Source organism: Rhagoletis zephyria, unplaced genomic scaffold (assembly GCF_001687245.7).
Source record: "Rhagoletis zephyria isolate East Lansing unplaced genomic scaffold, Rhagoletis_zephyria_1.1 Rzeph_scaffold_04351, whole genome shotgun sequence".
Taxonomy (NCBI): domain Eukaryota; kingdom Metazoa; phylum Arthropoda; class Insecta; order Diptera; family Tephritidae; genus Rhagoletis; species Rhagoletis zephyria.
In genome coordinates, this window is record NW_016161434.1 from 25,970 (window position 1) to 51,488 (window position 25,519).

At 37.3% G+C, this 25,519-nt stretch overlaps 4 protein-coding genes across 4 annotated transcripts; 1 reads left to right on the forward strand and 3 right to left on the reverse strand.

Annotated features, from left to right (window-relative positions):
* Positions 1-390: 390 nt before the first annotated feature.
* Positions 391-20,197, reverse strand: LOC108370625 (uncharacterized). The gene is made up of 6 exons (XM_017625995.1): positions 18,656-20,197; positions 18,381-18,577; positions 13,354-14,329; positions 5,246-5,871; positions 717-1,848; positions 391-644 (listed from the first exon to the last, which is right to left on the reverse strand). Exons 1-6 carry the CDS (start codon positions 19,692-19,694, stop codon positions 445-447), a joined length of 4,170 nt encoding a protein of 1,389 aa, XP_017481484.1. The 5' UTR covers positions 19,695-20,197; the 3' UTR covers positions 391-444.
* LOC108370630 (uncharacterized) lies at positions 4,390-6,102 on the reverse strand. The gene is given in 3 exon segments (XM_017626001.1): positions 4,390-4,739; positions 4,805-4,927; positions 4,930-6,102. Coding segments are annotated over 3 exon segments (1,440 nt in total). The 5' UTR covers positions 6,047-6,102; the 3' UTR covers positions 4,390-4,539.
* LOC108370629 (uncharacterized) lies at positions 12,441-14,556 on the reverse strand. Its single transcript, XM_017626000.1, has 3 exons — positions 13,354-14,556; positions 12,976-13,186; positions 12,441-12,727 (listed from the first exon to the last, which is right to left on the reverse strand). The coding sequence occupies exons 1-2, from the start codon at positions 14,408-14,410 to the stop codon at positions 12,987-12,989; spliced, it is 1,257 nt and encodes a 418-aa protein (XP_017481489.1). The 5' UTR covers positions 14,411-14,556; the 3' UTR covers positions 12,441-12,727; positions 12,976-12,986.
* A 661-nt stretch (positions 20,198-20,858) lies between the features above and the next one.
* On the forward strand, positions 20,859-25,449 carry LOC108370631 (uncharacterized). The gene is made up of 2 exons (XM_017626002.1): positions 20,859-24,905; positions 24,976-25,449. The coding sequence occupies exons 1-2, from the start codon at positions 23,762-23,764 to the stop codon at positions 25,173-25,175; spliced, it is 1,344 nt and encodes a 447-aa protein (XP_017481491.1). The 5' UTR covers positions 20,859-23,761; the 3' UTR covers positions 25,176-25,449.
* Positions 25,450-25,519: the final 70 nt, after the last annotated feature.

The following is a 25,519-nucleotide window of genomic DNA, read 5'->3' on the forward strand; positions in this document are numbered from 1 at the left end:
TGTTTCAGAAAAGTGGAATTGAATATTTACCACTACTAAGTCCACCACCAGTCTCATTTGCTTTTCAATCAAATATTTTTGCATCGATTTCGTTTTACTGCATATTTGGATGGCGTTGCATGTACGTATGTTTGCTTGTATAATTGTTAATGGCATGATTTTAATGTAGCGTAGCGAAAAGAGCATTCAGTAATCAGACAGTTAAGTGTGCGATATACATACTGATAGTAAATTTATCTCTCTTCGTTAATTATGTAATATGTAATCGNCATTTTAATGTAGCGTAGCGAAAAGAGCATTCAGTAATCAGACAGTTAAGTGTGCGATATATATACTGATAGTAAATTTATCTCTCTTCGTTAATTATGTAATATGTAATCGCTTCATTTAGTTTAGATTATATTTTTTATTATTTTATTTATTTATTTTGCCAGTGTTATTTATCTAATCAGTTATATCTAGGAGGCCCTTGCGATCGAAAAACGGCAACATTGTCTTGGTAACATTTTGTACTTTCGGGTTACTATATAATACTTTGTAAAAATTTCTGGATCGTTCACTGCTCTCGGTCAAATTTTTAAGATCCGCGTCGTCAGTATTTTCACTTGTTTGTAAAGGTTGATTCACTATCGCTGCTGTAAAGGCTAAAATAAAAACAGGCGTTAATTATTTCATACAACAAACACAACAAAAATAGTCAAAAATCATAAGCGTACCATAAAATCGTCTATCCTCCAGTTGTACACAGAGCTCATGTAATGAGGGTATGTGCCCGGCATAGCTCAACCTCCGAAGCATATCCGCTAATATCGAATGGTAATGCTGTATAAGCTCATCCTGCTTATTTATACGCAATTCATTTGCAACCGAAGTGTTAAACAGATAATGCAAGTCCACTGCTGGCGATGACCAATTGCTGAACTGAAAATCAATTAGTCGGGCATCCTTAACAGTTTTAGTGCCATTCATTTGGCCATTCGATTCAAACGAAAACATTATGTTAGTTGACCAAATATCACCATGAATAAGTGTTAAAAAATGACTTTCTTTGGGATCGTAACAACGTACAGAATATTCAAATATGTGCTCCTTCAGTTTAAGCAATTTCGCTTTATAGTAGGGACCCAACTCCTGGCAGCCATAAGCGAAATTAGCGCAGGCCTCAATCATGCCTTGATGAAATGGTTCGAAGGCATGATTTGTGCGCCTGAGGAATCCTCCTTGCAAACTTGTCAAAACATCGGGCATTCGTTCGTTCAACACCGCACCAGCGGCATGGAATTTCGCTAGTTTCTTCAGTGTTAACCTTGTTTGTGCTTCATCCATTCCTGCGATGCGATCAGCAACGACAAAGTGTGAAGGCGATAAATCCTCAAAAATAATGGCAGAACGCTCGAAATCGACATGGATTGTATCGGCAAATAGCTTGTCCTCATCTCCGATATCCCGCAAGAGCGTAGTCATTTGTGGCAAAATCTGATGGTACATCAACATCTCTCTGTTGTAAACATCAAACTTTCTCATGTATTTATCAATGACTGGATCGCCTTCGTAGTCTGTTTTTACAATGTAAAATCCATGTTGCGGCACCTTGTTGTTTGACAAAAGGAATTCCACTTTGAATCGCGTCAAAGTGCTTATAAAACTCTCGCCCTTTGATGTTCCCGAACTGGAGTTTATTTTTGTGACTGTAAGATTACTATCTTTTTTGTATTTGCGAAGAATCGTTTCGAAGTATTCCTTCGTTAGCCAAACAGAAGCGGATTCAAAAGATTTCTTCATCTTGATTCGAATCAAATGTGAGAGTGCCGCCCTTAACAACCAAAGCAGTGAAATCTTGCGACCAGACTAAAAGATTTAGTCATTGAAAAGCGTTTTTATAGCACCACTTGTGATATTAGCAGTAGCTGGAGAGACCTGATAACAAAGCAAATGTATGTTCTGAGAAAAGCGATATGTTGACATTAGGATGGGTCAATAAGTTGGAGGGAGAAATCGCTTTTGAGTTAATGACTTCTTACATCATCTGGTTACACAGATTGGAAGTTACAATTTAAATTTTTGATACAAATATAACAAAATTAACTACCTCCATTATGAGCTGACGTTTTCAAAACAAAATGTTAAAATACCTTTCATGAACATCTGAAAATTTTACTTTAACAGATTACTGCATTTGAAAAAATTTACATATTCACAGCATCCATAAATAGAGGAGTTACATATATACAAAATCATATCTAAACAATCAGAGGCATTTGAAAAAATTTATATATTCACAGCATCCATAAAAAGAGGAGTTACATATATACAAAATCCTATCTAAACAATCCGAGGTATGGATGATATACCTTATATAGCAGCAATATAAGCGATTTTCACTGCTGTGTGATCGGTATGTAAACCGGTAACACAATTAAATGGGTTCCTATATAAAGGAGATGTATCGCAAAAACTGGTATAGGAGATAAAGTTTATAAAGCGTAGATTTTAACGATTTGCTCAGTAGACTTTGTATTGTTATTTATAAAATAGCTTACGAAATTTATCGCTTTTAGTTGTCTAAATAAAGGAGTTTTACAGTAAAACCCNGGCCCTGCTCGCGTGGTGACGGCGACCTACATATCTACCAAATTTCGTTAAGATATCTCGTATTTTCCTCGAGTTATCGTGTACACGGACGGATGGGCGGGTTCGGAACATTTGGTATATAAGTAGGTATATGTCTATATCTATTTGGATTTCGTTAGGCTGTTACAAAAGACCGTTATGCGAACAAAGTTAATATACCCTTGTGCACAAAAATTGCTTGCCTCAAGGTAGACACCAAATCAACTTTTACGGGCGATTATTGCCTGTCAATAAATCGCCTCATGTAAATGCATCTTTATTAAAGTTTCTTTAAAGATGTTAATAAATTTAGTTTTTTTTTAATACCATCTTGAATTTTTGTTGAGAGTGTATCTGCGAGCCAACAATCGAAATAGAGAAAGAGAATTTAAAAAGGGGAATGCTGGATTTTGCATTAAGGCCCGTCTACATACAACTTTGGCGTTGCGTTGGCGTCGCTTCGACAGCTGACTATGAATACACGAAGACAAATGCAGTTGTCCACATAGCCGAAATTTGGCAAAGCTAACGCCAACACAAAGCCGAAAGATGGCCAACTCTCAACCCTTCCCGTGCGTCGTTCGTCAGCTGCTGCAAATAATTAAAATTATGGGAAATATTTTCCCTTTTTAGACAAATGCGGGCAGAAAATATCGTTTTTAATGCAATTATAATATGTATGTTGATTTAGCGGCCAAAGCACTGGCGTTACCCGCGCTGCTGTCGAAGCAACTCCAACGCCAACGCAATGCCAAAGTTGTATGTGGACGGGCCTTTAATAGTACGATTGCATGTACTTAGACAAACAAACCAAAAATACGTATGTGTGTACATAGTAGACGCGCGCTGGTAAAGTGTCGTAGACAAATTGAGATTGAAAATGAAATAGAGAGACCCACCCGAACATGAAATGACAGAAGTGTAAAATGCCTGTGACTGTGGCTTAGGTTTATTCGTTTACATAACCTGTTGTGAAATAAATGTAGAGTACTTAGTAAACATTTGCGTCTACCGGTTGAAGATAAATAGATTTCTCATGAGCAATGATAAATCGACCACAATGTTTCTGTTACACTTCTCTCAAAGGATTGCAGTCATTCGGCGTACAATGTATCAAGCATTTTTTATTCATTTAGCATCTATGCCATGGAAAATGGCGTATGCCACAGGAAAATTTCGCAATCCCTTTTTTGAAGGCACCGTTCGCTCGATTTCAATGAAACATACGTATACCGATTTAAAGGTAGTCCCGATACATAGGGGGCATGGCATCTGACATATAGAATAAAATCTGAAAACCACTATATCTCTAAAACTAATTATGCTGGGGAACGAAAGTGGGGATGGCACTTCCCATACAAACTGAAATTCTCATACCGCTTTTCTCTGGAACCGCTTATGNGTGGGGATGGCACTTCCCATACAAACTGAAATTCTCATATCGCTTTTCTCTGGAACCGCTTATGCTAACGTCCTGAAATTGGACACAGAAACGTATGTTGAGAAAAAATTGGATGTCCGCTTTTGGGTTCAACCTTACTAAAGCGCACCGTACGTACCAGTGCCCAAAATATTTGAGAAAAATGATTAAAGGCTTAAAATTTAGTGTAATCGAGTATGCAGATGTGCTCCAGCGTTAATTGTATATGACATACTGAAAAACTAGCAATATTCGTTCACCAAGTTCGCAGAAATTTCAAACATTCTGACACGACCCATCATTGAGCTTCCTAATAGTGTAACGTAGCCAGTTTTTCTGTTGTTTAATGGACAGTTGATTCATACTGTAAAGAAATACATACCAGTGTAACGTTGCCAGTCAAATAATCGACCATATGTATGTATTTTTTTTTTTGTTTCATTCACATCGATTAAGTAGGTACATACATATTATTCATTTCTGCAAAAAAAAAACTTGCTTTACCCACTTTATTGGGGAACATCGAGTAGTCCTTTCCTATCGAAGTACGGTAAAAGACGCTTGATATTCTCCTGCACTCTCTTATTGGTATATAAGGTAGCTCTAAAGTTAGACGCACTTTCATCGTCACCCACAAGATTTTTTAATTCAGCGTCATCTGTCTTGTCGTTTATCATCACAGCCTGGTGAATCACAGTCGAAGCTAAACCTGAAAACGGCAACCCAGAGTTCAGGATTTCTTTCTAATTTGCAAAACTTATTTCCCTTGATTACCATAGAATCGTCCAGCTTCCATTTGTACACAGATGTCGTGCAGCGTGGGCACAGGCGCCTCGTATTTCAATTTCGTCAATGTGTTCGCCAAGACGCTGTAGTAATGTTTCACTAGCTCGTCTGCCGGTCTATCCGCATCTCGTTTGGTAGCGATGTATTGAAAAAGTAATGAAGGTCAACCGCCGGCGTAGACCAATTGCTAAACTGAAAATCGACCAGAACTGCATCCTCAAGTTGCTTAGCGCCATCCGCTCCATCGGCGGAGTAACGCAAAAGAATGTTATTAGTCCAGAGATCACCGTGCAGTAGTGTGTGAAAATAACTTTGAGGTGGCTCATGGACACTTCTGCAGTAGTCCATCACTCGTGGCTTCAGCTGGAGAATTTTGCTTCGGTAGTACGGGCCCAGCGCCGCACACTCGCCTGCAAATTTGGCGCAAACTTCAAACATGCCCTCAAAGTATGGGGCGAAGCCGGTGGTTGAGCGATTGTGCATGCCCATTTTGAGTCTATTCAGTACTCCAGGCATGCGTTCGTTCAGCACCGCGGCAGCCGCATGCGTTTTAGCCAAGTTTCTTAATACCAGCTTGGTTTCTGTCTCGTTCATATACTCAATACGATTAGCAGTCCTGAAGTTGAATACCGCCAGATCTTCGAGAATAATGGCCGAGTTGTCGTAATCCACATGAATAGTATTCGCTAATATCTTAGTACAATCACCTATTTCACAAAGTAATTGTGACAATTTTGGCAAAATTTTATCGTACATCACCATTTCGGTATTGTAGAGGTCATAGCCCTTAATGATTTTCGCGGACAAAACATCTGCTTCGTAGGTGGACTTAACAATGTAGGAACCACATTCAGTCGTGTTGCTGCTAACGTGGAATTTGATTTTTAAACGCGTCATAACGCTGAGATAATTGTCACCCTTCGCGGACGCGGGCTTGATATCGATTTCTTTGATATGAAGTCCGTCATCGTTTTTATATCTGCGAAATATGGCCTCCAGATACTCTTTGGTTAACCAAGCGGGTGCAGGATTACAAGCCTCTACCTTCATTTGCCCTGTTTTGAATCTACAAAATGATGATGTGAACGCCCGGTTCAAACAGATGCAACTGAAGAAATTCAAAACGAGCCTTTTTTTTAAATACCCTAAAGCCCGTTGCAGGAGTGTGTGATGGTGGTGCACACTAGCATGTACATACATATGTGCCTTAGATAGTATATAGACATACATATGTCTGCGCCCATAAACGTCATATAATAAAAGTAGTACATACTCACGTAAGCAATTGTTATATTATGTATACATAAGTTGTAATTAGCAAATTAAATATTTATAAAATTGGATCGAAAAGTATAAAACATTAGTGGTTATTTCTGGAACTTAACTAAATGTCTTCCGAAAGCGATAAATCTTGAGTTCCTGTGGGTGTCAAGCTCGTTTTAACCGTATGCTCAAACGCGTGTAACTATGCATCCAACCTAAAAACTAAGATTGTCAGAACTTGTTTCATCGATAGCAAAGAATAGTAATTAATTTGCATAAATTCGAGCTCCCTTGAGCTGTTAATCATCAAATACTTACGTGATGGGAAGAGCTTTTCACAACAGCGCAGCTATGGAAATTTCCTTATATTTAAACATAATTCACTCTTTGGTACGCTTCCCAGCCTTAGAGTGATCCGCTGGTAAGACAACATTAAGCCTCACAACGCTTGAGGAAAATTTCGGCCTAGACATTGCCCAGTGTCCTATGCCTAGGGTTATTATCTCTTCAATCCTATAATAAACTGTCCTCGTCATATTTTTCGGAGTGAAATTTATTAGCTGTCGTATAAATGCTATTTTTATAATGCATTCTCGCAGTTTGCCGACGGGATAACTATACCATACATTTTAGAACCCAGTGGCGGATTTGAGAAAAAGGCCCAGTCAGAAATTTCTTCGGGGTCCAGTTTTGTTATACATATATATCATAAACCGACAAATATGTTCGGTATGTCGGTTTGTTGAAGAGTGCTCTCAGGTGCAGGTGTGAGAGTAGAGTGGCGAATAAATTAGTGGTCTGTAGGGATTGCAGCATTTCGACGTTTCCTTGCATTGCTGGGTGCACTCTTTTTTTTCTGCTCAGAGGCATGTGCGTATCTTGGCTGCAAGATAGTGGTCCGAGTCGATGTTTGGCTCTCAGAGTGTACGTATGTACGTCTAAAACCCGGGAAGCATGCATTCCGTCTATCAAAACATGGCCGATCTGGTTTCTTGTTGGATCTTTTAAAGCTAGAACATAGTACTACACAACACCATGTTTCGGGCCTCGGCGAAGTCGATCAGCCTCAGTCCGTCATCGGACGTTTCGTCGTGGAGGCTGAATTTTCCGACAGTGGCACCAAAGATCCCTTCTTCACACTTTAGCTCGGATCCCAAACGTGTTTGGTCGCTACCTAGAAGATACGTGGATATAAATATCCGGACGTTGTGCGCTGGGATCTGTGATAGGGCGTTTTTGAACCGGTGTTTCAATTTTTAATATCGTTGCTGTTATTGTAAGTTTAGTACAAGATAATACCCAGAGGGTAATCAAACAAATTCATTGAGCTATTGTTTTTGCTGGTTAGCCTGTCGATACTGAGTGGAAGATTGAACTATATCAGCAGCCAGTTCGGAACGGCCTACCTCAGAAATTTTTTCAAGAACGCCCTACTTAAAAATTTGATTGAAAAACACCATATCTCAGAATTTGGTTTAAGAACGCCCTATCTCAGTTGAAAATACATTGAAAATGTGCTGATATAGAGAGTTTTTGAATCAGAAGCTGAGATAGGGCGTTATTCAATCAAATTCTGAGATAGGGTGTTTTTCAATCAAATTTTTAAGTAGGGCGTTCTTGAAAAGTTTACTGAGATGGGGCGTTTACGAACTGGCTGCCGAGAAAGGTCGATCTTCCACTCAGGTATCGATATGTATATTTATCAACAAAACTCCTCTTATAGAAAACGTTCTGCTACAAATTTCACATTTATGTATTTGTACGTTTTATCCATGATTTAATAATGAAAAGTTTTGTAAGAAAAACTTTCTCTCACTCTAATTTTATCAATGACACTCCCACCGTATTCCTAAAAGCAAAAACGGTGATATTTATTTTCCAAATTTCTTTGCAAGTTTTAAGAACATTTCTAAACTTTTAGTAGGGAAATTTTTACTTTTTAATTTTTAAGAAATGTGTACTCTTCACTCGCTGGCGACAACAAGACAAAATGGGTGATAATCGTTGGCCTATAGAAATTCAATGTAGGCTAAAAAGACGAAATTCTCTTAAATCAGGCAAATATGGCAATATGAGGGGCATGCAACTAAACATTGCATGTTGGTAGGCGAGCCTGCTATTCTTTGGAGACCTTTAGCGATCAAAATTAGCGATAGCGAATGCTGGAATCCGTCTGCTGGTGTCTTCGAAAGAGACTTATGGCACTTCTCATTTGATCATGTATATCACGTTCACTGTCTCAGTCGTTCAGTAGCTGCGTGTCCTTTTTATTCCTCCTGTCGTCCGGCACGAAGCGCCAATCGCGACTGTGTAAGCTAATGGTTAATATTCTGACGGCGACATAATCTCGAACATCAAAGAATTCGAATTACCATATTCGAAACAATCGAGCCATAACCGCGAAAGAATCAAACTTCCATAATTTTTCCACAAATAAAAGCTTCTTCATATCCATCTCCTGCTTCCAGAAACCATCACTGTGGGTGGGAGTGTCAAATTTTAGAAAGAAGCTACTTGCAAAGCCTTTAATAATTGATGAATCATGCGTTTTATCGTTAATGTGGCAGATTAATGCACAAACGAAAAATATTTTCTGAGCAAATTTGCTGATTTTCCACTTGAGCTAGTTGCTGGTGAGAGCCCCTTCTGTTGGGGGGCCCAGCCGACATTTTTGCTTACCGTTAAATCCGCCACTGTTACAACCATACAATTAGTATGTAATTTCCCTGATTGTCGTTAAATATTTACTTAGAATTATATTGTGTTTAGTTAAATGGATAACGAAATTACGTGGGCCCTAATACCAGGCAGTAATTAAAAACACAGTTAAACATTTATGAGAATAAGTGCACGAATACGTAAAAGCAAAGACATCGCTGTCATTGAAAGATGCATTCGGATTAGGAAGTATATTTTACAAAAGATAATACATATTTTCTATCTTTCCTAAATGAATGATAGAACATTTTTTGAGTTCGTTAGTTAGCTATATACACTTAGGTCTCTTTTTATGCGGTTCATGCGTTCCTCAGAAAGCCGCATAAAAAAATCCGCATAAAAAAGTTCTTTACTTTTATACAAAAACCGGGGATGCGTTCCAGCATTTTCAAAAACCGCATAAATTCAGATACTCCATGTAAAAAATTCTAAAAAACCGCATAAAAAAATCCGCATAAAAAAGTTCTTTACTTTTATACAAAAACCGGGGATGCGTTCCAGCATTTTCAAAAACCGCATAAATTCAGATACTCCATGTAAAAAATTCTAAAAAACCGCATAAAAAAATCCAGTGAGGCATTATTGAGCAAAAAAAAAACTATTTATTTCTTCACTTCAACACTTATTATTTCATGTAAAACCGAACTTTAATGAAGTAAATAAAATTCTATCTGTACTTTAACAAAAAAAAATATATAAATACCACAATAAATACATGAATTATGTAAGAATACATAAAAAAAATTTAGAAAAAAAGTTGTTTTCCTAACAGCGGTCGCCCCTCGGCAGGCAATGCCAAACCTCCGAGTCCATTTCTGCCATGAAAAACAGCTAGTCGTAAAAATACACAATACACGTTTGTGTGACAACATTAAGGCGCACGCCAGAAGTCGGAGGAGAAGCTCCACTTATGTGTAAGCGCCAATCTATTATTATTATTAAAGTACGGGAACAAAAGAAACCATTTTTCCTGTAAAAACGTCAACCAGTGATTGCTTGACACTTTTCATGATTTTACCAGAAGAAAAAGTTCGGGTAAAATCTTGCAACTTCATTCTCTACACAACTCTCCAAAAGTCGCTCTCATTTACAGGATTTTGGAGTACGGGAACATTTTTCCTGCAACTTCCTGCAAGTTCGTGTAAAATCCTGTGAGTTCATGGAGTACTGGATCAGAGCTATTATGTAAGAATACAAAGACAAATTATTTATCAGAAGCATTGTCTTTTACACACTGAAAAAAGTAATAAAAACTCTCAAAAAAGCAAAATCGCTACTGCGAAATAATGGTTTGAAAAACCGCATAAATTCAAATTCGCATAAAAAGAGACCTAAGTGTATATAAGTATATTTTTTTTTATTCAAAAGTAGTGTCTTATTCAGGGTACGAAAATAAACTGTACAAAACAATTCCCATTTGCTCATCGATCATCATATCATTTGTGGTTTTGTACAGTTTTGTAAATAGTCAGAAACAAATTGTAAGATTCACTGTCATTTTCCCCAACGAGAAACGTTTGCTTTTCGTTTGTGACAATTGTACCATAGGGTACGTTTTATATGTATGCAAACGTTTCAATTACGTGAAAAATAATTTTTTCTGTAAATTTTCATATCCAATTCAATTAAAAAACATTTTTATTTTTTTTATCATTGCAGCCATTCGTTTTGTATCTGTTTATTGCATATATGTGCATACATAAATATATTTTCCCTGCACGATTCATTTCGTTTGTTGTTTCGTCTGTAACTACTAAACTACTGTAGTGTACTATCGCCAAAGTGAACTCAGCTGTTTTGTTTTCGTATTGTACCGAACTGTTAAAGTAATAAACGAAACGAAATAGTAACGTACAATATAGTTTATTTTCGTACACTGGTCTTATTGTTCTTGCAACTGAAAATGCCTGTCTGTAATATTATTTTCCTGAAGAGATACCAGTAGCTTGTTTGAGAAATTTATAAATTACAGAGTTTTGAAAATTCTAAATTGCCACCATTGAGCTACATTACTTATTGTTGTATAAGAAATAAGTAGATAGAAGAAAGCATTTTCCTGCACCAAGTCCAACGTTATGCAATAGCCGGATGCAGTGCAATAACGCCCGCTTGTATGGGCTATAAAACTGCATACCCGAAAATTTTCTAAAAATTCAGAACAAAAAGTTGAAATTTTGATGTAAATTTGTTGATTTTTTTTGAAGATTGAAACTGTGATTTACACGGTTTTGGTTAAAGCTTAGACGATATTTTTATATAAAAATAAAAAAAATTTAGCTTCTTGGCGCTCATTGTGGCATACCTTTTACGTATGGCGTTTTGCTGGCAAAGTTTAAATTAATCTTTTATTATCAAATATAAAAGAGCGTCAATGCATAGTTCGCCCGGGCGCCTAATAGTTTAAGGATGGCTCTGAATTAGGGCGGGTCGAAAATCTATTTTTTCTCAAATCCCTTGGAAATAGTGAAAATATGTTGTATCATGAAGTCAATAATAAGCCTGCAAAATATTAGTATTTTATTTTAATTGTTCTTACATTGCGCATCGACCGCCAAGTGACCCACAGCACACTTGTCGAATGCGACCAATTCTTGTTAAAAATTCTGGGTTCAGCAAAAAGGTTTGGTACATATTGTTAGATAATGAATCCGTTAACGCAAAAGATAAAGTCAAATATCATTTCTCGCAGCGCTTTAGCTTATCGTTTATCTCAAACTTATCAACCAAATTGTAATTGTTTTGTTGATGTAAAGATGTAAAGAACAGCATTAACATTGCTGGCGTGCATTTAGGTCGCTGATACCAAATATTCTAATCTTCTTTTGCGAATTTTTGCAAATTTAGAAACAATATCGGTAGCTCTTATAGAAAAGCCATTATTTTTCATCATCGTGGAAAAATTTCGTTTATGAAAATGAGTATGGAAACACTGAACAGGCACAACTTCTAGAAACACTAATTAGTTTACTTATGTTTTTGCATACAATATAAAAATTGCAAATATAGGAAAATTGCTAAAAATTTTGTTCAACATTTTATTTTTATTTGAAAATAATTTGTTTCTAATCTGAACGATTTTCATCATACTATTATCATAAATCAGTAACAGTAAGTCTCGCCTTCAATTTGGTAATTATACATATCGATCGAGTAACATTTACCAAAGTTATATCGAAAAAATTAAGTGGATCTCCAGTTTTTTTCTAAAATAAAAAAAATCTCTTCAATTGTATAAATAACCTTTAAATAAAGGAACCGGATTCCAGAAAAGTGTGCCATAATATCTTAAAAACTTGTAGACTTATTGAAAAATGATAACTGAACGCGAGGTACCAAATTGAATAACCCTTAATTTGATATTACATGCCAAAGTTTCGTTTGATTCAATTGCGCGGGCTAAAGATAAGTTTTAAATTAATCTTTCGTTGCCAATAACAATTGGCTTAGACTGTAAGACATCATAATATTACTATTACAAAACGGTCAAATGCCTTTTATTTTCCCCCATACAAAATCGACGCAGCCTACTCTGTATGTAGGTGTATACATGTATGTTTAAAAACCTTGATCTCTCAGCTACGCTAAATACGTAATCCATTAATACTTATACGCCTTTTGCTTTATAAATAAATAATACACAAGATTCTGTCTTTTCAGGCTAAAGAGTTCTTCATTCTATTTTTATTTTCGTAAAATGTAAAGAAATTTCATTCAATAATTCAACAAAATATGTTCATATGTAGATACGCAAACTATTTATTAATTATAAATTAGTTCCTCAATAGCAATATATTGCTGTATTTATCAGTGGCGGACCCACGGGGGGTGTTTCAATATATAGACGCCATATTATACGTACATATGCGCCATATTAATACGCTCCCCGTGCGTCCGCTACTGACTGAGACGTAGTTTAGCACCCAAAACCACCCCGGTGGATCCGTCACTGGTATTTATTTATATTCTTAATTGTTGATTATCTAAAATAGGCCCGGAATTTTTCGGAGCTAGTCACATACAGTACTTATGTACAAAGGTATGTGTATATATGTATGTATTTTGGGTTACATGGGCTTTTGAATTTTTTTTTTTCTTTTTGCCGTGGAACCCCGATTGTATGTACATACATGGTAAAATTTGTTTCTTTACCGCTTATGTTATTTATGTAAATTCATTACACATTCGCTCATTAATCGGTTACATCTAGTAAGCCTCGCCGATCAAAGAGGGGTAAAAAGGCTATGGCACTCTCTTGAGTCCGCTTGTTGGTGTACAGTAGGTTGTGAAAATTTCGTGTACGTTCACCTTCTCCCATGAATACATTGAATTCTGCTTCATCAGTTTTGTCATTGATCAGCAAAGCCTGGCAGGTCAGTGACGAGAGGACAGCTGTAGAGAATGAGGTGCACAAATATACATATATAAATAATAGGTACATGAAAATACTACATGTGCATGTATGTATGTATAGCTTTGCTATTATTTACGTNATAATAGGTACATAAAAATACTACATGTGCATGTATGTATGTATAGCTTTGCTATTATTTACGTACCGTAGAATCGACGAGATTCCAGCTGCACGCAAAGGTCATGCAAAGTGGGTATATGTCCACCAAAATTTAGTTGCCGTAGCGTCTCCGCCAAAATTCCATGATAGTATTGCACGAACTCGTCTTCGCGATGCAGTTTAAACTCCAATGGCAATGAGGTGTGGAAAAAGTAATGGAGATCGGCAGCTGGGGAGGTCCACGCGCTGAATTGAAAATCGATCAGCATGATATCCTTGATCACTTTGCCTTGCTTCGTCGGATCATACCTGAGCATAACGTTATTCGTCCAGGCGTCACCATGTGTGAGCGTCAAAAAGTGACCATCTTTTGGGTCAATAGAACGCGCTGCATATTCCATAATATGCGGCTTGAGCCTGAGCAACTTGTCCTTGTAATATGGACCCAAAGCTGCGCACTTTCCTGCGAAATCAGCGCAAGCTTCTACCACACCCTCGAAAAATGGGGAAAACCCGGACGTGATGCGGTTGATGATTCCCCTTTGCAACTTATTCAAAATTCCGGGCATACGCTCATTAAGTACAGCGGCAGTGGCGTGCATTTTAGCCAATTTCTTCAGCGTCAACTTCGTTTGCACCTCATTCATACCAGCAAGCCGATCAGGATTGACGAATTGCAGCACCGCCAAGTCCTCGAAAATAATAGCCGAATGCTCGTAGTCCACATGAATGGTGTCGGCAAAGAGTTTGTCCTTGTCCCCGATTTGCCTAAGCAACTCCATGAGCTTCGGCAAAATTCGCTCATACATCAGCATCTCCGTTTTATAGATATCGTACTTGCTCATTATGCTGGACGTGACAGGATCGCCCTCATGTGAAGTCTTCACGATGTACGAACCATGTTCGACTTCCTTGTTGCTGAGCAGAAAATCGACGCCGATGCGTGTCATCACACTGGCGTAGTTATCACCTTTCGCCGTCGCTGGCTTTATGTCCAATTGTGTGATGGTGAGTCCCTCATCCTGTTTGTATTTGCGTAGAATGGGCTCTAGGTAATCCGTGGTGAGCCAAAGTGGCGCTGGGTGAAATGTTGTGTCCTTCATTCTACGAAAAAAACAAAATGCAAGCGCAATGTAAGTAAGTAAGGTCGAGTTGCACAACAGTGTTGGTCTTTGCACTGCGAGTGTTGCTCTTACAGTCGGATCTTTTCTCTAGTAGACGCTGGCTTATATAGCGAATCTGATTGCGACTTAACGCTTTGCAAAATATCTCGGTTTGAATGTTTGGGAATTTAAAGTGGTTCTACACACACACAGCCAAGGCGTGCTTTTGTAAGCATTTGCGAAAGCTGTTATGAGAGTGCAAAATGTGAATGCTATCACAACTGTGGCCTTATCACTTTGTAATAATTTAAAAGATAATTTTTGTAATATTTATACACAGATATCATTTTTATTGTTAAATGAGTTCAAGCAAGTAAAAATTTGCATTAATATAGCCCATCTTTTTCAAGATCAAGCATTTCGCCCTCGGCTCCGATTATAATATCCTATTTGCAAAAAGAATCAGTTGTAGGCGTTTTAAAATGGCGAAATATTTTAATTGAGTCGGGGGACTAAGATTATTGCTCAGTACCACATACCCACACAAGTTAATTTTCTTTCGTTATATCGTCCACTAATTGAAAAGTACTCAGAACTCGATTCACAAAAGNCCAGTTTGGAGATATCCATATGTGCACATTAGGGTGGTCCAAAATAAGTAAAGTCGGAATTTTACTGCATAGTGCGCTATGTAAAATTTTTTCGATTTTTAGTTTTTGGAGCTTTACGTACCAGTATTTATAGTAGTTTCATGTCCACTAACAACACAGTGCATAATCTTTTTATATTTTGAAAAAATAGCATCAAATGTTAACTATTCTTCCAAAAGTCGCTATCACACTTATTTATAAACTTTCAAAACTATACATCTTCTGATGAACTTAGAAAACTGCTTTAGGTCGTATAGAATGTTAATGTTATCTAACGTCATGTTATGTTATGTTATGTTATAATTTTATAAGGCTCTTATTTATCCAAATTTCCAGGTAATAATGGAAAAGGTTCAATTGAAATATTACTTGTTGTCGTAGTCGTTTTTTTAAATTTGTGGCTTTTTATTAGAAAATCACATAACGCTGCTTGCAAGTGGACTACTCATATATAAAACATACCCCTGTTTTTTTTCATGAAATCAAAAAATATTTAGAGGTCGCTTAAAGTTCTCGTAGTAATGGTATAGAATTGCTGCTCTTCAGGAGATTCCCAATAATAATACGCAATTGTTTAGTTAACAATTTTTTCATAGTAACTGTATTTTATAGGTCCACCAAAAGACCCAGAAAATGCATTGTGAGTCCAATAAAAAATCGTTGGTATTAAAAAGTTGGTTAAATAAAGAATTGGGTATTATTACTGGAAGTTTTTGTGAAGAGAACCAGAGTTTTCCGACCGAAATTTATTGATTTTTAAGAATTCTGTGAAGTTCTGTGAGTGAAATACACTCGAAATGGGTTCGAAAAAAATTAAAACCACAGTAAAAAGAGAGAAAGTGAAATTCAGCTCATTCTCGAAGGAAAAGAGAAGACAATCGCTCTCTCACAATAAAACTTCAATTCGATAATGGGCTGGATTGCGAACTCATAACGTGGCGAAAATACAATGGATAACGTAGGTGCCGTTTTGCTGCAGAATGGCTTAGTTCTCAAATTGAATACTAACCTATTGCACATTCGTTATCGAAGGTAAGACTCGAAAAAAAGATTGGTTTTCCAATCATTTTCGAATTGCTAACCAAGCCCAATGGTTATTGGATATGTACGTATATAGCTCCGGGAGCAATCGCAAAGGAACATGCGGCTAATACCACTTTCGATCTCTTGATATGGAATGAATGTTCCCTTTTGTTTGATTATGTCCTATGAAGAGACTAACAGGCCTATTCTGCTTGCTACCGAATATTTTGACACCGGAAAATTTGGTTATATTAAAATAACACCACTTCTTGTAACCGCAATCCTAAGTACCTTGGTAACAATTTAATCTATGCAGCAATTCAGCTATGAAGTTTTGTATAAATTCTGCTTATGACAAAATTTATTTATTTTTTTATTTATTTACCAGTAACAAAATTTTTGTTACCAACGCAGAATAGACCTGTTCATGTCCCCCTTAAAAAAAAAATAACCATTGCCAGATTCGATTCGAATCGGGTTCCCACGCGCTCTCTCTACATGCCAACGGCGTACATGAAATTTCGTTGACTAAGTGCCTACATATCACTAAATGATTAATTGCCAATTGTACTTACCCCATTGAGACTAATTGCGGAATACTCTCTTTAGAGCATCGTCGCACAATTTTTTATGGGGATGCGACTCAAGTGGAACTTTCGCTGGGGTAAAAGATGCACTCGAGTGCATGATTTCTGGCTATACATTTATGCGCACAACATAACGTGTCAAGTGCGTGTGCATAAGAAAACAATTATAACCGATGCAAAGTCCATATTTTGTAACCATTGTATTCCTTACAGATAAACACTGGTAATATTTTAGCTACACACCCAATGCGAATAACTCGTATTTTTTTTCGGGCAAAAAACTAAAAAAAAAAATTTTTTGGAGTACGAGTATTAGGATTTTTTTTTTAACAGTTTTACAATGAAATAAAGGAACAAAATACCGTTGATTTTTTAATGTATTTTTTCGGCAAAAAAATATCAATATATCTGTTTTACAACCACTTTTTACTCACTTAAATAAATAGTTTATTGAAACTGAAAATTATTTAAATGAGAATTAAATACAAAATTAAATTAAAGTTAATTTCCACTTAAATAGTTTGGTGAAACCGGCTGTTAGTCTCTTAAAACTTGCACTTTATTTTACTACAATTTAATGGGCTATAAAACTGCATACATAGCATTTGTTAAAATTATGAATAAAAAATTCGTTATTTCCTTGGTTTATGTGGTGTTTAGGTACTTTATAATTAACTAAAATTAATAAACATAAAAAAAAGCAAAATAAAAATAGCTAAACTGATCTAAATTTCACTTGACTGTATGTATGTACATATATGCATTTTTATAACGTGTTTCCAAGAACAATTAGCTGTAAGCGTATATCCTTTTACATCAACGATGGATAAATGTATACTACCTCTGTGCATAAAAAAATTTTGATAGCATTTCGTATAAATGCAGTATTTAAAAAAAAAGCAGCAGTATCTATTTCGTGAATTAAAAAAAAAAACAATATATATATGTATGTACATATATAACACTGCAGAAAAGTAGGGATACGAACGTTATGCATAACACATGTGCATATACATATGTATGTATGTACATACATATATACAAGATTCAACACATATGGTTTTATATATAAAAGACGAGCATGTGGGAAAAATAGAAATTAATAATAATTGCTCAATTAAACTAGAATTCGCAATTGCTTTTAGAAATTTCAAGTTTAATTATGAACAACAGCTGTTTTTAAACGAGATACATAAATGCATATGTACATACATATGTACGATTGCAATATATTTTTCAAATAAATCCAAAAATTTACAGCTGCCCTAAAGACATACACCCATATTTCTGAATGGACAAATTAACAAAAGCGAAATCGCATTTTTACCTTTGCACAAAGATACATACATACATACATGCATACTATACATACATACTATGTATCAGTGAACTTCTGACAAAACAACTTAGTGTTTCGTTTGAGTATTGTTATCCTGTGTTATCCTGGTAAAAATCATAATCTCTGATAAATTCAAAATTATTATTTTTTTCTTTTTTTTTAATTTCGCTAACAAGTTGTTCCGTTAGATATTTATAAATGCTTATTTAAAATCTGGCAGTGGACCAGTCCGAAATAAATTTGAAAAATTACTACATATTGCATTTCTTTGAAAATTGACATATAAACGTAAAGCCTGTCATGTGTTCCATTTTTGATGGGACTCCATTAAACAAAAATCGGACCACCCCACCACATCCTGATCAATCCGCCTGATTTGCCTCCAAAAGTCCTCGTCGGTCGAACAATGGCAGCAAATTTATGAGATTCTTATGCACCTGTTTGTTGCAGTAGGCATTATATTTGAACTTCAGTGCACGCTCGTCCTCGCCCATCAGCGAATTAAAATCGGCATCCTTTGTGTCTTCACTGATCATTACCGGCTGTACGACACAGGAAGAATGGAACGCTGAAAGTATGGAAAGAAAGACAATTACAAATAAGTTAAGTATGTACATATATATCATTTCAGTCAGTGCAAGTTTACCGAAAAATCGTTTCTGCTCCACCTGCTGCCGGAAGAGGTTCAACGAGGGCACTGGATGTGTACTATAGTTCAGCCTCTGCAGGACATCACTAAAAATACCATGGTAATACTGGAACAGCACATCCTGTTTATGTAGTCGTAGTGGCTCCTGCAGTGAGGTGTTGAAAAGGTGATGCAGATCCAGCGTCGGCGAGCCCCAGAAAGTGTATTGAAAGTCGATGAGAAGCACATCGACGGGCTCACTTGTCCTCGGATCATATTTGAACATGACATTGTTGACCCAGAGGTCGCCATGTGCCAATACATTAATATGTCCCGCAGTTGGCGCAAAACAGCGTTTACCAATTTCCATATAGTGGGGCGCTAGCGCTTTCAATTTATGGCCGTAGTACGCACGGTCGGGCATATTCTTCAGAATGTACTCGGCACATGCAAGCAGAGATCCGACGAAATACGGACTGTAGTTGTCTGTGTAACGGTTGAAGAAGCCGCGATCGTACGTTTCCAGACAGCCGTTCTGCCGCTCATTGAGTACTGCCGACGTGGCATGCATTTTGGCGAGCTTACGCAAGATCAACTTGACATGGGTGATGTCGAGGCCGTGCAAGCGACTGGCCATCACGTAGCCGCGCTCACTAAGGTCCTCGAAAATCAGCAATTGACGTTTGTAGTCCACATGTATGGCCGTTGCAAAGAGTTGGTCCGTATCGTCGATCTCGCGAAGCAATCCGTTTAGTTTAGGCAACACCTCCTCGTAAATACGCATTTCACGATTAAAGATGTCATAGGGCGCCATTATGGCGCTGGCAATGGGATCCTCCTCGAAAGATGTCTTCACGATAAAGCTCCTTTCTAGTCTCTGCTTACTGTTGCTGAGTTGGTACTGTGCTCTGATGCGAGTCAGTACGCCACCGTAATTTTCGCCCCTTGCCATTGCCGGCTGCACATACATAGAATGTAGCTGAAGACCGGGGTCTTCGTGATGGACGCGTAATGCTTCCAGCATATAATTCTCAGTCAACCACTCTGGTGCATCCATATTGTTTTGTTGCTCTCGATCTGCGACCGCACTGAGTGTACGAGTATCTAATCAAAATTTAGAAGTGCGTTGTGTCTTTTTATACGAGCTGGGTTGGCGTCATAGCTCAACGACCGATGATAATGTAGACACCGAGCTCCTCTGAACACTTTGCTCTTCATACATATATAGCATTATTTAAATAAGAATTTGCTGCTATAACACTTTTATAATTTACGGTCAATTTAGCTAAGCTATTGCAAGCATTTCACGAAATGTGAACAGCATTTTGTCATGCTCAAGTTACGATTACTTTAGTAAGGCGACAATCGACAGAAAAGCTTAACGGTGAACATGTCGGCATTTTAGAAAACAATAGGGCCATTTTTATTAAAATAAAACTTTACCTTATTTACATACTTACATATGTACATATGTATGTGTATATAAGTTTCCATTTTAACCCTAATCTTACCAACATGTGTCTGTGAGACACATTTTGTTGTTTAACTTCTGCGTTATGATGCAACTTACTGCTACCAGATTTTATGTGTTTTTTTTTTACATATACATATTCTGAATAGTTCAGTATAATAATAATAAGCAAAGAAAATTATGCTCCTATATTTTTTATAAGTCAAAACAAAAAAATGTAACACAAACTGCCAACATGTGTCTCAGGGGCACATACTCTTATGTTTGAATTTTTCGTAAAATAACGATAAACTGAAATGCTTATTTATACGACTATAGGTCAGATAAAGCAAAACAATAAAACTATATGTATATGTATATGTATGTATGTACGTATGTACAGAAGCGCTAAATATAATAGTAGATAGCAAAATTTAAAATGATATTTATTACAACTCTTGTTTATTTATTGATGTTTATTAATGTTCATTTAAAATATAGTTCGATCCATTACAGAAACCACAGAAATAAAATTTTCAAAAATTCCACAAAGTCCATAAAAATGAATCAAACTTCAAAAAATTTTAAACTTTTTATTCAGAATTTTTAAACAATTTTCGAGTATGCAGTTTTGTAGCCCATTAAATTAATATAATGAGTGCAAGTTTCAAGTCACTAAAAATTACCGTTGATTTTTTAGATTTTTGTTTTTTTGTCGAGGGTGTTTTTCCTTTCATATAAAAATAGATTTTGTTCATACGTTACATGGAAGAAAATTCTGAACACCCTCAACAAAAAATTAAAAAAAAATCAACTGACTAAATTAATCACTCACAGGTACACGTTGTGTTACCAAACAGGAAAGCAAATCGAAACAAATATATTGGGTTTCACCAAAAATATGGCTTTGGTGTCTTATGTCTCAGCACCAAAAAGAGCAGTTCTTTTCCTATCTTCGATGCATTCGGTACCTACTTTCGACACCCAAAACAAAAACAACTCAGAAATAAATTTGTATTACAATCAAACTCAGGGCGCAGTAGATACTTTGGACCAACTTGCGCATAGTTTTACTTGCCGCAGAAAATAAAATAGATGGCCGTTCACATTCTTCTGTCATTTAGTTGGCATTTGTGAAATAGCCGGATAATGCTTGTTTGGAAAAATTTGCATCCGACTTGGATGGTGTCAAAACAGAACATTACTCCCGAATCTTTTCAAGGTTCAATCATTATCATTTAATTTTCATATATGTGTCTTGAAGACACATGTTGGTAAGATTTGCAACTTTTTTATGTTGGTAAGATGAGGGTTAAGTTGATAATCAGCCGAAAGCCCTGGTAGCTAGTTCTCCTAACTGTAACTAATTATATCTAATAAATAAAGAAATAGATAAGTTGATAATATTTGAAACATTTGGAGATCTTTCACAACGCAAAGATTAACGTTTACGACTGGGGTGTCTTGCGATCGTAAAAAGGTCTTTCAGACTTCAAGGCTTTGTTTAACCCATCTGCACTTCCACCTGTGAATTCCGATTTTGGCGTTTGACTGAAGAAAAAAAATAAAAAGTTTTTACGTTAAACAATCTTGGTCTTTGATGATCGGCTTTAGAGGGTTAAAGATGCTACCTTCCCAAAGTTTACAAGTCAAAGCGCTTTCCTAAGCAAATCTTGCTCTTTATTAGTTTGCGGATTAGATAAAAGCGACGCAATTCAAATGCTCACTGAGGCAGACAGAAGAGCTGTTAGTTAATTGGCAGCGCTATAAATAATATTTGTATGCCTTCCTTTTTGTTATGACTACGAAGCGGCTTAAGTAAGCATGTACATATGTACTTAGTAGGTTTATTTCAATTCAAATAGAATATGCGATTTAAAAATAATTCCCGACATGGTGACATTCAATTTAAAATTCATACATGTTTGCATTGTGACCTCGTGAGAGCATTCCCAGTGCCGTACGCTCCTTTCGAGCGTCATTGCACTAAAAATGTTTAACTTTTTCTCCCCGCTTACGTATATTTCGTTGACATTTTATGATATCGCTGAGCGGTTAGCATTAGGTATGTGCATATATGTATGATGCTTCCAAAGTCTCCTATGCCGGAATCTTTTGCCACCTCACCCTCCTCCAGCATATTAACATTAGCCGTCCATCGGTGCATCCTTTAAAGTCGCGCGTATAGCAGATCTCTGCCGTTTTTTTTTTGTTTTTTGAGGATGTAGTTCTGGCTTCCATCCCTCGACTTTGTTTCGATACCTGCTACACCTTCTGCTACTGCGTTTCCTTGACTAATCATTTGATATATAAGCACCTTCGTCTCTGATTGTGAAAGAATACAGTTTCAGTCGAGAATTTAAAGCAGAGCGGCCCTGAAGCATCTAGACCACTTCGTTCGGTAATTTTAGTGAGTGGTCATCCTTGCATTAAATGATTTTCAGCTTGTGGAACCACCCAAACAGTCAAGCCGGTTCTGTTTATTGGCCTTCACATTTGTTTCTTCCGCTACTTAGGAATCACGCTTGATGTTTGACGGCATGGCTTCATCATAGCGTTTAGCCTTCTTAGCCGGCGTAGCTGGCTCGTTCGATGTGGACCTCTGTCTCTATGATTCCGCGATTAAGTTCACATATGTATTTCGGACTAGTAGGTCCGGTGACTACTCAGCTTCCCTAGCCCAGGCCGGCCTGGTCTAAATCTACGCCGTAAGGGTGTATAAAACGAGCGCTGCTCAATATCCGGTCGACATTCGCGCGGTTTGTTAGTTTTCGGAAAAGTTTCAGGCTGATTTGAAATACTTGGTAATACCTTCGAGAAAAACTTGAATGCAAGAGTTATCTATTACTTAGGTTAGAGACTTCCGTTAGGGGCATAAAGCTTTCTAAATGTCGTTTCGATAAAAATGGACCTTATCCTCTCTACGGAGATGTACAAATTCTAGGTTCAGCGCCTTGAGCCATGACAAAAACTAGCCGTCTATAAATGTATGGCTAGATCTATAGGCAAGCCTTTGGATCCATTCTGATATACTGGCATAGCGTAACGAAAAAGTCATCATCATTGCGTTGGAGTTTAGGCCTTCTGCCTCTCGATTTGTTAGGACAACGTTACAACAAGAGTCGCTAAAATAGCCACCCTGGCTCTCTTACTTAATTAAAATAGAACAATGGAAGAAATTAGCCTTACATTTGGCGGCAAGATATTATTCGTAACTAAAATATTTTCGACAGGGTGCTGTTTTTCCATTTGCGTACACAGTATTTACCTGCATACATCTATGTATGTATAAGCGTTTACGTATTTGGGGTGCATGTAACTTACTTTCTACGCTAATTTATGGTTAGAATTTGCGCTTTACAAATATTCATCTCAAAACATTGTACGGCTACTTGTTGTGGCAGCTGAGCTTATTTAAATAAATACTTAAAAAAAAAATGTGTTTCTTCTGTAACAATGCTATAAATCAGAGTACTCATAAAAGTATGTAGTCTAAGTCGTATCGTCTCGGTCCTCGGATGTGTATTTCTTTTCGCTTGTGTGATATGTAGATAAAAAGTCAGCTTTTGTAGCATTGCGTTTGTTATTTGACTTTTAAGCCTTGAGTAGGGCGCATGTTTGCTACTACACCAAAATTGTTACAACTGTAGTTTTCTGGTTGATAAGAGTGCAATATGTCGACGCCTGATATAAGTATTATGAGCTCAACTGAGAATTTGCTGTCGAAACTGTCGAAGGAAGTTTTTAGCGGCTCCAACGCTTCCCAACACAACGTGGACTTCGAGCAGTCACATGCGCCTGCTTGGCTCACAAAGGACTACCTGGAACGCTGTTTGCGTTCTCACCACCAAGATAGTCATCTAAAAATACTCAAGTGGCACATCCGGCCAGCGCTGGGAAAAGGTGAAAACTATGGTGGTGTTTTAAGCCGCATACGCGCCGACTATCAAACGGGCGCGGGCACCGTGGCCACTGGGCACTATGTTGTGAAGACATCCTATGAGGCTGATGAGTTTGCGCGTAAAACAATGGAACCCTACGATATTTTTAATCGCGAAATGTCCATCTATGAACAGGTGTTGCCGAAGTTGAACGCACTGCTGCATGAGATCGGCGACAACGAACAGATCTTCGCCGAAACAATGGCGGTGGATCGTGAACGTTCCGCTCTCATTTTCGAGGATCTCAACGTGCGTGAATTCATCATGCCCAATCGGTTGGACGGACTAAATATGGATTTGTCCCGAATGGTGCTGCGCAAGATAGCTAAGATGCATGCTACATCTGCGGTGCTGAATGAACGCGAAAGTGGTTGCCTGGAAATTTATGATCGTGGTTTCTTCAATCAGCACACAGACAATTATATGCCCGGGTTTGAAGGACTGATGATGGCTTGCAGTCGTCGTGTTGCCCAGTGGGAGGGGTACGAGTATTACGCGCAGAAGTTGGCGAGCTTGAAGTCCAACTATGCCAAAATCGGCAAGAAAGTGTTCGAAGCCACACCAGGCCATGTAAATGTATTGGCGCACGGCGATCTCTGGACAAATAATGTGATGGTGAAATATAATAAAAATACCGGCGAACCCTTGGATGTGATCATCATTGATTTCCAATATGCAACTTGGGGCTCCCCAGCATTGGATCTGGACTATTTCCTCAACACCTCATTGGAAGAGCGATTGCATTTAAATCAACAGGATGAACTTATACGTTGCTACTACGAAACCTTCTCGGATACATTGCGCAAACTACGCTACCAAGCCAATATTCCATGCTTGCACAAGTTCCATTTGCAGCTAGAAGAAAAGGCATTTTACGGTAAGTAGTAGATAGCTTTCGCAAACTGGTTGCTTTATTCAATATTCTAATAAAAGCGCTTCGCTTACAGCTTTTCACTCAACTTGTATTGTTTTGCCGATTCAACGCAACACAGATACCGAAGACGCGGATTTCCGGGCAATAATGCAAGATGACGAACGCGGCATTCGCTTCAAGGATACTTGCTTTAAGAATCCCTATGTTCAACGGATAATCAAGCAGCTCTTGCCGTTGTACGAACGACGTGGCTTACTGGAAGTTACACAGTAGTTTAACTGGTTGTGATATTTGTGATCTTTAGCTTTATAAATAAATAGGTTGTAATTGAAAGTAAATGTTCGCATTCAAATTTCGTACCAATAATCGCTAAAAAGGAGGATATGTATGTATAGCATGGAATATACAATTAGGATAAACATAGAAAAAAATTAAATAAAAAAGAGGCGTCGAACTTAATTTATGTATGTAAAATGTAAATTATGTAGAATACATCTTTTTATTTAGTAAATACTATTTACATAGTACAAAGATGTGCTCAGACGTGTGTGAGGGTTTCTAAAGACACCTTTCCTGGGTTTCTTTAAAACGGTTGTGAAATTAGATCAAATGCTGTA

Bases quoted from the DNA above. Each gene is read 5' to 3' on its own strand.
- LOC108370629 (XM_017626000.1), bottom strand. From the start codon at position 14,410: ATGAAGGACACAACATTTCACCCAGCGCCACTTTGGCTCACCACGGAT. The intron at 13,187-13,353 runs GTACGTAAATAA...CATTCTCTACAG, and splicing joins GGAATCTCGTCGATTCTACG to CTGTCCTCTCGTCACTGACC.
- LOC108370625 (XM_017625995.1), bottom strand. From the start codon at position 19,694: ATGGATGCACCAGAGTGGTTGACTGAGAATTATATGCTGGAAGCATTA. The intron at 14,330-18,380 runs GCGGATTGATCA...AAATACAAACAG, and splicing joins GACTTTTGGAGGCAAATCAG to GATGAGGGACTCACCATCAC. The intron at 1,849-5,245 runs GTTTGCGCCAAA...TAAATCTTTTAG, and splicing joins ACTTTGAGGGCATGTTTGAA to TCTGGTCGCAAGATTTCACT.
- LOC108370631 (XM_017626002.1), top strand. From the start codon at position 23,762: ATGTCGACGCCTGATATAAGTATTATGAGCTCAACTGAGAATTTGCTG. The intron at 24,906-24,975 runs GTAAGTAGTAGA...CTTCGCTTACAG, and splicing joins AGAAGAAAAGGCATTTTACG to CTTTTCACTCAACTTGTATT.